This window comes from Hylobates moloch, unplaced genomic scaffold (assembly GCF_009828535.3).
Source record: "Hylobates moloch isolate HMO894 unplaced genomic scaffold, HMol_V3 SCAFFOLD_11, whole genome shotgun sequence".
Lineage (NCBI taxonomy): Eukaryota > Metazoa > Chordata > Mammalia > Primates > Hylobatidae > Hylobates > Hylobates moloch.
This window is the reverse complement of record NW_026652286.1, coordinates 46,235,376-46,247,748: the sequence shown is the minus strand read 5'-3', so window position 1 is coordinate 46,247,748 and position 12,373 is coordinate 46,235,376. Positions and strand designations below refer to the sequence as shown.

At 37.2% G+C, this 12,373-nt stretch overlaps 2 protein-coding genes across 3 annotated transcripts in view; one reads left to right on the top strand and one right to left on the bottom strand.

Annotated features, from left to right (window-relative positions):
* LOC116476674 (transmembrane 9 superfamily member 3-like) overlaps positions 1-1,842 on the top strand; it is a 3,694-nt gene extending 1,852 nt beyond the window's left edge. The window contains 5 exon segments of the mRNA XM_032166927.2: positions 68-655; positions 657-733; positions 736-750; positions 753-1,204; positions 1,206-1,842. Of these exon segments, the coding sequence (XP_032022818.1) occupies positions 68-655; positions 657-733; positions 736-750; positions 753-1,204; positions 1,206-1,658 (1,585 nt within the window). The 3' untranslated portion in view covers positions 1,659-1,842.
* Positions 1-12,373, bottom strand: part of PPME1 (protein phosphatase methylesterase 1) — an 87,603-nt gene that overhangs the window by 34,279 nt on the left and 40,951 nt on the right. The gene's annotated exons all lie outside the window — the stretch shown is intronic.

Below are 12,373 nucleotides of genomic sequence, written 5' to 3'. Positions count from 1 at the left end.
ACATGTACCCTAAAACCTAAAGTATAATAATAAAAATAAATAAATAAATAAGAAAAAAAAAAGAAACATATAAATACTTTTCACTTCCATTCTGTGTGGGGCCAAAAAAAAGTATCAGTCATTACCATGTAACTCTGGGAGAAGCACTTCAAGGGGCTGAACTGGAACTTAGTGGTCTGGATATTAAATTTAAAGATAATGTGATGCCAGCCACTTACTGTGAAATTGATTTAGATAAAGAAAAGAGGGACGCATTTGTATATGCCATAAAAAATCATTACTGGTACCAGATGTACATAGATGATTTACCAATATGGGGTATTGTTGGTGAGGCTGATGAAAATGGAGAAGATTACTATCTTTGGACCTACAAAAAACTTGAAATAGGTTTTAATGGAAATCGAATTGTTGATGTTAATCTAACTAGTGAAGGAGAGGTGAAACTGGTTCCGAATACTAAAATCCAGATGTCATATTCAGTAAAATGGAAAAAGTCAGATGTGAAATTTGAAGATCGATTTGACAAATATCTTGATCCGTCCTTTTTTCAACATCGGATTCACTGGTTTTCAATTTTCAACTCCTTCATGATGGTGATCTTCTTGGTGGGCTTAGTTTCAATGATTTTAATGAGAACATTAAGAAAAGATTATGCTCAGTAAAGAGGAAGAAATGGATGATATGGATAGAGACCTAGGAAATGAATATGGATGGGAACAGGTGCATGGAGATGTATTAGACCATCAAGTCACCGATATTTTCCTCTCTGATTGGTTCTGGATGTCAGATATTTGCTGTGTCTCTCATTGTTATTATTGTTGCAATGATACAAGATTTATATACTGACAGGGGATCAATGCTCAGTACAGCCGTATTTGTCTATGCTGCTACGTCTCCAGTGAATGGTTATTTTGGAGGAAGTCTGTATGCTAGACAAGGAGGAAGGAGATGGATAAAGCAGATGTTTATTGGGGCATTCCTTATCCCAGCTATGGTGTGTGGCACTGCCTTCTTCATCAATTTCATAGCCATTTATTACCATGCTTCAAGAGCCATTCCTTTTGGAACAATGGTGGCCGTTTGTTGCATCTGTTTTTTTGTTATTCTTCCTCTAAATCTTGTTGGTACAATACTTGGCCGAAATCTGTCAGGTCAGCCCAACTTTCCTTGTCGTGTCAATGCTGTGCCTCGTCCTATATCAGAGAAAAAAATGGTTCATGGAGCCTGCGGTTATTGTTTGCCTGGGTGGAATTTTACCTTTTGGTTCAATCTTTATTGAAATGTATTTCATCTTCACGTCTTTCTGGGCATATAAGATATATTTTGTCTATGGCTTCATGATGCTGGTGCTGGTTATCCTGTGCATTGTGACTGTCTGTGTGACTATTGTGTGCACATATTTTCTACTAAATGCAGAAGATTACCGGTGGCAATGGACAAGTTTTCTCTCTGCTGCATCGACTGCAATCTATGTTTACATGTATTCCTTTTACTACTATTTTTTCAAAACAAAGATGTATGGTTTATTTCAAACATCATTTTACTTTGGATATATGGCGGTATTTAGCACAGCCTTGGGGATAATGTGTGGAGTGATTGGTTACATGGGAACAAGTGTCTTTGTCCGAAAAATCTATACTAATGTGAAAATTGACTAGAGACCCAAGAAAACCTGGAACTTCGGATCAATTTCTTTTTCATAGGGGTGGAACTTGCACAGCAAAAACAAACAAACGCAAGAAGAGATTTGGGCTTTAACACACTGGGTACTTTGTGGGTCTCTCTTTCATCGATGGCTTAAAGTAACATCTATTTCCATTGATCCTAGGTTCTTCCTGACTGCTTTCTCCAACTGTTCACAGCAAATGCTTGGATTTTATGCAGTAGGCATTACTACAGCACATGGCTAATCTTCCCAAAAACTAGCTCATTAAAGATGAAATAGACCAGCTCTCTTCAGTGAAGAGGACAAATAGTTTATTTAAAGCATTTGTTCCAATCAAATAAATAAAGGGAAACTTGGATGCTAAAATTACATGAATAGGAACCTTCCTGGCACTTAGTGTTTCTATGTTATTGAAAAATGATGTTCCAGAAAGATTACTTTTTTCCTCTTATTTTTACTGCCATTGTCGACCTATCGTGGGACATTTTTATATATTGAATCTGGGTTCTTTTTTGACTTTTTTTTTTTCCCAATCCAACTGCATCCTTTTTTTTTTTAAAGAGAGAATTAGAAACTATTAAATCCTGCATGTAATATATCTGCTGTCATCTTAGTTGGACCAACTTCCCATTTATTTATCTTAAAACTATACAGTTACATCTTAATTCCATCCAAAGAAGACACAGCTTGAAGACAGAGGTGTACTCTTTACAATGCAATTTACTGTACAGTTAGAAAGCAAAGTGTTAAATGGAGAAGATACTTGTTTTTATTAAACATTTTGAGATTTAGATAAACTACATTTTAACTGAATGTCTAAAGTGATTATCTTTTTTCCCCCCAAGTTAGTCTTACATCTTTTGGGTTTGAATGAAGGTTTTACATAAGAAATTATTAACAACAAGGGGGGTGGGTAATAGATGTATATAACATTAAATAATGTAACGTAGGTGTACATTCCCAAATGCATTTGGATGTACAGATCGACTACAGAGTACTTTTTTCTTATGATGATTGGTGTAGAAATGTGTGATTTGGATGGCCTTTTACATCTTGCCTACCATTGCATGAAACATTGGGGTTTCTTCAAAATCTGTGTGTCATACTTCTTTTGGGAGGGGGGTTGTTTTCTTCTGTTTATTTTCTGAGACTCCGACAGGAGCCAAATTTGTAATTTCGAGACATTTAATTTTGTTAATCCTGTCTGGGACACTTAAGTAACATCTAAAGCATTATTGCTTTAGAATGTTCAAATAAAATTTCCTGACAAAAAAAAAAGAACTAGACTTAACCAACCATTTTCTCACTAGAATATTATGGTGTTTAGCAATAACTGCAACAATAGCAGTAGGAGCTAATATCTACTAAATCTATGTGCCAGGCAGCAATCTAAGTGCTTCAGATGAATTACCTAACTTTCTCCTCACAACTGTTTATTACTTAGACATAATTTTCAGCATTTTACAGATAAGGGCATTTTACAGAGAGATTAAGTAACTTGCCCAAGGCTAAATAGCTAATAAGTGACAAAGCCAATTTTCAAATCCAAGCTGCCTGGTTCCAGGTGATTTTCAATCCTGGCTACATAACAGAATCACCTAAATACTACTGCCCAGGGGCAAACCCACCAGAAATTCTGATTCAAGTGAACTGGGTTACGGGCCAAAGTTATTTATACATTTTTGACTTCTCCAGGTGATTCTAATGTATACCCAAAATGAAGGCCCACTATCCTAACCCTAGACTAGAGAACAGAGACAAGATTGGAAGAACTGGGTAGTAATAACATGCTTCTGTACCACTTTGTAATCTCACCAGATTATCTCAGATAATCTCATATTCTTAAGAAGTCGGCTGGGAAAATATTAGCCAGTTTTTTTTGGCTGACAAAACAGGTTCTTAGAGGTTTATCAAGTATTGGTGAAAGTGTGGAGAAATAGGTATCCCCACAAATACATAATATCCTCAAACTTAATTTTGGCCAATTTGATAAGTGAAAAGTGGTATTGTTTTTAAAAAAAATTTGGTGGGTACATAGTAAGGGTATATATTTGTGGAGTACATTAGATATTCTGATACAGACAATGCATAACCATCACATCGGGCAAATGAGGTAGCCATCACTTTAAGCATTTATCCTTTCTTTGTGTTGAAAACAATCTAATTATACCCTTTTAGCTATTTTAAAATACACAGTAAACTACTGTTGACTGTAGTCACCCTGTTGTGCCATCAAATACAAGATCTTATTCATTCTATTTAAATATTTTTGTACTCATTAACCATCCCCAATTGTCCTCCACCTCCCACCTCCTTCTCCCTATCCACTACTCTTCCCAGCCTCTGGTAACCATCCTTCTACTCTCCATCTCCATGAGTTCAATTGTTTTAATTTTTAGCTCCCATAAATAAGTGAGAACATGTAAATTTTTTCTGTGCCTGGCTTATTTGACTTACCATAATGACCTCCAGTTCCATCCATGTTGTTGCAAATGACAGAGATCTCATTCTTTTTTATGACCAAATAGTACTCCTTTGTGTATATGTACCACATTTTCTTTATCCATTCATCTACTGATGGACACTGGTTGCTTCCAAATCTTTGCTATTGTAAATAGTGCTGTAATAAACATGGGAGTGTAGTATCTCTTCGATGTACTGATTTCCTTTCCTTTGGCTATAAACATAGTAGTGGGATTGCTGCATTATATGGTAGTTCTATTTTTAGTTTTTTTTTTTTTTTTTTTTTTTTTTGAGGAATCAACAAACTGTTCTCCATAGTGGCTTTACTAATTTACATTCTCACCAACAGTGTATGAAGGTTCCCTTTCCTCCACATCCTCACCAGCATTTGTTATTGCCTGTCTTTTGCATAAAAGCCATTTTAACTGGGGTGAGATGATACCTCATTATAGTTTTCATATGCATTTCTCTGGTGATCAGTGATGTTAAGCACCTTTTCATATGCTTGTCTGCCATATGAATATATTCCTGTGAGAAATATCTATTCAGATCTTTTGCCCATTTTAAAATTAGATTATTAGATTTTTTTCCTAGAGTTATTGAGCTCCTTATATATTCTGGTTATTAATCCCTTGTCAGATGGATAGTTTGCAAATATTTTCTCCCATTCTGTGGGTTCTTTCTTCACTTTGTTTCCTTTGCTGTGCAGAAGCCTTTTAACTTGACATGATACCATTTGTCCATTTTTGCTTTGGTTACCTGTTCTTGTTGGGTATTACTCAAAAAAAAAAAAAAAATCTTTCCTTGAGGGTTTTCTCATTGTTTTCTTTTAGTACTTTCATAGTTTGAGTCTTTAATTCATTTTTATTTGATTTTTTATATGGCAAAAGATAGGAGTTTAGTTTCATTCTTCTGTATATGGATATCCAATTTTCCCAGCACCATTTATTGAAGAAACTGTCCTTGCCCCAACATGTGTTCTTAGCACCTCTGTTGAAAATGAGTTCACTGTAGATGTATGGATTTGTTTCTGGATTCTCTATTCTGTTCCATTGGTCTATGTGTCTGTTTTTATAGCAGTACCATGCTGTTTTGGTTGTTATAACTCTGTGGTATAATCTGAAGTCAGTTAATGTTATTCCTCCAGTTTTGTTCTTTTCTATCAGGATAGCTTTGGCTATTCTGGGTCTTCTGTGATTCTATATAAATTTCAGAATTGTTCCATTTTTTTGAAGAATATCATTGGTATTTTTGATAGGATTGTGTTGCATCTGTAGATTGTTTTGGGTGTTATGGACACTCTAACAATGTTGATTCTTCCAACCCATGAACATGGAATATCTTTCTCTTTTTTGTGTCCTCTTCAATTTCTTTCATCAGTGTTTTATACGTTTCATTGTATTTCACTTCTTTGGCTAATTCCTAGGTATTTTATTTGTAGCTACTGTAAATAGGGTTACTTTCTTGATTTTTCAGATTGCTTGCTGTTGGCATATAAAAATGCTACTAATTTTTGTACATCAATTTTGTATCCTGTAACTTTATTAAATTGATCAGTTCTAACAGTTTTTTGGTGGAGTCTTTAGGATTTTCTAAATATAAGTTCATATCATCTGCAAAATAGGATAATTTACTTTTTCCTTTCCAATTTGGATGCCCTTTCTTTCTTTCTCTTGTCTGACTGCTCTAGCTAAGACTTCCAATAATATGTTGAATAACAGTGATGAAAGTGAGTATCCTTGCCATTTTCCAGATCTTACAAGAAAGCTTTCAACTTTTCATTTATCATCCTTTTAGTATGATACAAGCTGGGGGTCTATAGTATATGGCTTTTATTTGTTGCATTCCTTCTATATTCAGTTTAAGTTTTTTTTTTTTAAATCATGAAGGGATGTTGAATTTTATCAAATGCTTTTCCAGCATCAATTGAAATGATCATATGGTTTTTGTCCTTCATTCTGTTGATATGATGTATCACATTGATTGATTTGCATATGCTGAACCATCCTCACACCCCAGAAAAAATCCCACTTGATCATAATGAATAATCTTTTTCTTTTCTTTTCTTTTTTTTTTTTTTTTTTTGAGACAGAGTCTTGCTGTGTCACCCAGGATAGAGGGCAGCGGCATGATCCTGGCTTACTGCAACCTCCATTTCTCAGGTTCAGGCAATCCTCCCACCTCTGCCTCAAGTAGCTGGAATTAGAAGTGCACAACACCAAGTCTGGCTAATTTTTGTATTTTTAGAAGAGATGGGGTTTCACCATGTTGGCCAGGCTGATCTTGAACTCCTGACCTCAAGTGATCCACCCACCTCAGCCTCTCAAAGTGCTGGGATTACCAACACGAGCCACTGTGCTCAGCCTGAATAATCTTTGTAATGTGTTGCTGAATTTGGTTTGCTAGTATTTTGCTGATGATTTCTGCATCAATGTTCATCAGGGATATTGGCCTGTAGTTTTTTTGTTTTTGTCTGTCTGGTTTTAGTATTAGGGTAACTAGCCTCGTAGAAGGAGTCTGGAAGTATTCTCTTCTCTATTTTTTGGAATAGTTTGAGTAGGACTGGTGTTATTTCTTTTTTAAATGTTTGGTAAAATTCAGCAGTGAAGCCATCAGGTCCCATTTTTTCTTTACTGGGAGACTTTTATTACAGCTTGGATTTCATTACTTGTTATTGGTCTGTTCAGGTTTTGGATTTCTTCATGGTTCAACCTTCGTAGGTTGTATGTGTCTAGAAATTTATCCATTTCTTCTAGATTTTCCAACTTATTGGCATATAGTTGCTCATAGTATCCTCTAGTAATCCTTTGAATTTCTGCAGTATCAGGTGTAATGTCTCCTTTTTCATCTGATTTTATTTATTTGGGTCTTATTTTTTCTTAGTCTAGCTAAAGGTTTGCCAATTTTATGTTTTCAAAAACCAACTTTTTATTTTGTTGATCTTTTCTACTTTTTTGTTTTGATTTCGTTTATTTCTGCTCTGATCTTTATTATTTCTTGTCTCCTACTAATTTTGGGTTTGGTTTGCTCTTGCTCTTCTAATTCTTTAGGATCCATTGTTGGGTTGGTTATTTGAGGGTTTTCTACATTCATGATGTAGGCTCTTATAGCTATAAACTTTCCTCTTAGTATGGCTTTCACTGTATCTCACAGGCTTTGGTATGTTGTGTTTCCATTATCATTTGTTGCAAGAAATTTTAAAATTTCCATCTTAATTTCATTGGCCCACTGGTAATTTAGGAGCATACTGTTTATTTTCTATGTGTTTGTATAGTATCTAAAATTCCTCCTCTTATTGATTACTAGTTTTATTTCATTGTGATCAGAAAATATACTTGATGTAATTTCAATTTTTTGAATGTTATCCAAGACTTGTTTTGTGGCCTAACATGGTCCATCCTTGAGAATGATCCATGTGTTAAGGAGAAGAATGTGTATGCTGCAGCTGTTGGATGAAGTGCTCTGTAGGTAACTATTAAGTCCATTTGATATATAGGGCAGATTAGGTAAATTTTTTTTGTTGACTTTCTATCTCAATTATCTGTCCAACGCTGAAAGTGGGGTATTGAAGTCTCCAGCTCTTATTGTATTGGGTGGGGCCCATCTCTCCCTCTTTAGCTCTAACAATATTTGCTTTACCTATTTGGGTGCTCCAGTGTTGGGTGCATATATATGTATAACTGTTATATCTTCTTGCTGAATTGACCCCCTTATCATTATATAATGACTTTTGCTCTTTTTATAGTTTTTGTCTTGAAATCTATTTTGTCTGATATACATATAGCTACTCCCGCTCTTTTTTAGTTTGCATCAACATGGAATATCTTTGTCCCTCACTTTATCTTCAGTCTATATGTGTCTTTACAGACAAAGAGTGTTTCTAGTAGGCAACAGGTTAGGGGGTCTTGTTTTTGTATCCATTCAGCCACTCCACGTCTTTTGATTGGAGAGTTTAGTCCATTTACATTCAATGTTATTATTAATAAGGACTTATTCCTGTGACTTTGTTTTCTGGTTGTTTTGTGGTCTTCTCTTCTTTCCTGTCTTCCTTTAGTGCAGGAGATTTTCTCTGGTGGTATGTTTAAATATCTTGCTTTTTATTTTTTGTGTATCTGTTGTATGTTTTTGGTTTGAGTTTGCTTGCAAATAGTATAACCCATTATTGTAAAGTGGTGACAATTTAAAACTGATTTCATAAACTAACAAACGAGCATAGAGAAAATCAATAAAAACTCTACATTTTACCTTCAGCACTCCACTTTTTAATTTTTGTTGTCTCTGCTTCTTTTCTTTTTTCTTTTTTAAGACAGGGTCTCAAACTGTTGCCTAGGCTAGAGTGCAGTGGTGTGATCTCAGCTCACTACAACCACTGCCTCCCAGCTCAAGCAATCCTCCCACCTCAGCCTCCCAAGTAGCTGCGTCTACAGGCACACACCACTACACTTGGTCAATTTTTTGCATTTTTTGTAGAGATGGGGTCTCACCGTGTTGTCCAGGCTGGTCTCAAATTCCTGGGCTCAAGCAATCTGTCCACCTCAGCCTCCCAAAGTGCGGGATTACAGGTGTGAGCCACCATGCCCAACCTATTTATAGCTATTGTTTCTATTTATATATTATTGTACTGTATGTCTTGAAAAGTTGTCATAGTTAATATTTTTGATTGGTTCCTCTTTTAGTCTTTCTACTCAAGATATGAGTAGTTTACACACAATTACAATGTCATTCTGTGTTTTTCTGTGTACTTATCAATGAGTTTTGTACATTCAGATGATTTCTTAGTGTTCATTAATGTCCTTTTCTTTCAGATAGGAAAACTACCTTTAGCATTTCTTATAAGTCTGGTGTTGATGAAATCCTCAAGCTTTTGTGTGTCTGGGAAAGTCTTTATTCTTTTACATGTTTGAAGGATATTTTGACTGGATATACTATTTTAGCATAAAAGTTGTTTTTTTTTTTCCTTCAGCATTTTAAATATGTTATGCCACTCTCTCCTGGCCTGTAAGGTTTTCACTGAGAAGTCTGCTTCCAGATGTACTGGAGTTCCATTGTATATTATTTGTTTCTTTTCTCTTTCTGCTTTTAGAATTCTTTATCTTTGACCTTTGGGAGTTTGATTATTAAATGCCTTGAGGTAGTCTTATTTGGGTTAAATCTGGTTGGTGTTCTATAACCTTCTTGTATTTGAATCCTGATATGTTTCTCTAGGTTTGGGAAGTTCTGTTATTAACTCTTTGAATAAATTTTCTATGCCAATCTCTCTACCTCCTCTTTAAGACCAGTAACTCTTAAATTTGCCCTTTTGAGGATATTTTCTATTGTAGGTGTGCTGCATTGTTTTTGTATTCTTTTTCTTTTGTCTCCTTTGTGTACATTCAAATAACCTGTCTTCAAGCTAATTCTTCTACCTCATCAACTATGTTAAGAGACTGTGATGCACTCTTTATTATGTCAACTGCATTTTTCAACTCCAGAATTTCTGTTCTTTTTAAGTATTTCAATTGCTTTGTTAAATTTATCTGATAGATAAATTTTCTGAATTCCTTCTCTGTTATCTCGAATTTTGTTGTTTCCTCAAAACAGCTATTTTGAATTCTGTCTGAAAGGTCACATATCTCTGTCTCTCTGGGATAGGTCCCTGGTGCCTTATTTAGTTCATGTGGTGAAGTCATGTTTTCCTAGACAGTCTTGGTGTTTGTGAAAGTTAATCAGTGATTGGGCATTGAAGAGTTAGGTATTTATTGTAGTCTTTGCAGTCTGGGCTTGTTTGTACCCATTCTTCCTGCGAAAGCTTTCCAGGTATTCAAAGAAACTTGGGTATTGTGATCTAAGTTTTTGGTCATTGCAGCCATAGCAGCATGAGGGGGCACCCCAAGCCCCTAGCTCTTGCAGACTCACAGAGGTACTATTTTGGTGGTGTTGGATAAGATCCGGAAGAATTCTCTGGATTACCAGGCAGAGATTCTTATACTCTTCCTTTATTTTCTCCCAAATAAATGGGGTCTCTCTCTGCGCTGAGCTTCCTGGAGCTGAGGGTGGAGTGACACGAGTACCCCTGTGGCCACCAGCACTAGGACTGTGCTGGGGCAGACCTGAAGCCATCACAACACTGGGACTCACCCAAGGCCTACGGTAACCACTGCCTGGCTACGTATGTTCACTCAAGGCCCTAGGGCTCCATAATCAGCAGGTGGCAAAGCCAGCCAGGCTTCTGTCCTTCCCTTCAGGGCAGTGGGTTGCCCCTGGTCCCAGGTGAGTCCAGAAATGCCATCCAGGAGCCAGGGCTTGGAATTGGAAACCTTGGGAATCTACCTGGTGCTCTCCTATACTGCAGCTGAGCTGGCATCCAAGTCACAAGACAAAGTCCTTCCTACTCTTCCCTACCCTTTCCACAGGCATAGTCTCTCCCCATGGCTACAACTACCCCAGGCCCATGGCAAGTACTGCCTGGCTACCATCAGTGTTTATTCATGGCCTAAGGGCTCTTCAGTCAGCTTATGGTGAATGCTGTCAGGCCTGGGACTGGCTCTTCAGGGCAGTGGTCTCCCCTCTGGCCCAGGGTAGGTCCAGAAATGCTGTCCAAGAGTGAAGGCCTGGAATTGGGAACCCCAAGAGTCCACCTGGTGCTCTACCCCACTGGTACCTAACTGCAACATGAAGTCTTCTTTACTCTTCCCTCTCCTTTTCTCAATCAGAAAGAGTCGTTCCTCATAGCCACCACAGCTGGGAATGTGTGGGGTCACACCTGAAGCCAGCACATCTCTGAGTCTTACCTCAGGACCACAGCAAATACTGTCTGAATACTGTTGCTGATTATTCAGGACCCAAGGGCTCTTTAATCAGCAGGTGATGAATCCTGCCAGGACTGGGTCCTTCCCTTCAGGGAAGCAGGTTCCCTTCTAGCTCAGTATGTGTCATGCTGTCTAGGAATTAGGGCCCGGAATGGGCCTTGGTACTCTGCCTGGTGCCTTATCCTACTATAGCTGAGCTGGTATTCAAGTTGCAAGACAAAGTCCTCTTTACTCTTTCCTCTCTTCTTTTGAAGCAGAAGGAAGGAGTCTCTCCCAGAGTTGCAAGCTGCTCCATCTGAGGTTGGGGTAGGGGTGGCGTAAGCACTCCCCCGGCTGCCCCTGGTGTCTCACAAGGTTATGTGCTGCTCAAGTCCACTGGCTCCAACACCACACAGCCAGGACTTGCCCAGGAATTGCAGTCCTTGTGGCCTAGTCTGCTTTTCAAGTTTATTTAGGACCCCAGAACCCTTCAGCTTGGGTGGCAAGGCTTTCCAGAACTCAAATTCAGAACACTGGAGTGGGTAATCCCCCTCTGGCTAAGGCTGGTCTAAATCCTCCCTCTGTAGAAACTGACTGAGTCCTGCCCAGTGTTGCTTTCCACTGTGACAAGGCAACACTGAGTTCCAGTGCAAAGTCACACAATCACTGTGCTCTCCCTCCCCCAAGCACACAGATTCTCTCTCCATTCCACGCAACCACTGCCAGGAGATGGGGAAGGGGTGGTGTCAGTAATTCAAGACTGTCTTTTCTATTCTCTTCTGTGTCTCTTTAAGTGATATGAAAATAAATCTAGGTACTGTGATCATTCACCTGATTTTTGGTTCTTATGAAGGTGCTCTTTTGTGTGGACATTTGTTCAATTTGGTGTTCCTGTGGGGAGGATGGTAAGTGGAGGCTTCTATTTCACCATCTTGCTCTGCTGCCCCTCTCAAAAGTGTTATTCTTTTATTTTACTTTATATTTTGCTAATTAATAGTAAGGTAGTCCCATTTTTGTAAATTTATCCATTATCTATATTTCTTCTTCTGTCAACTAACACTTCTTATCTCTTGCCCATTTTTCTTCTGGATTGTCTTTTTTCTTATTCCTTTGTAGTTTTTTCTTCTTTTTAATATAATGAAAATATTAACCCTTTGCCTATAGTTTGTATTGCACATATATGAAATATTTTTTATGTAGCACATAGCTTGTGTTTTAACTTTAAGGTATTTTGTCTAGAAGTTTTTGTTTTGGTAAAGTCAAATTAATCTTTTATTTATGGCTTTTACTTCTCTTGGCTAAGTTTAAGAAGGCCTGCCTTGAGGTCATATCTGAATTTTCTTATGATTTGTTTTTCAAATTCATTTGTATTGTTTAATCCATTTGTATTGTTATTTTCATTGTGTATTAAATTTCTTTTTATACGTGGGCTTATTTCTTTATTCTTTCTGCCAATACTATACTATTAACTGATAGA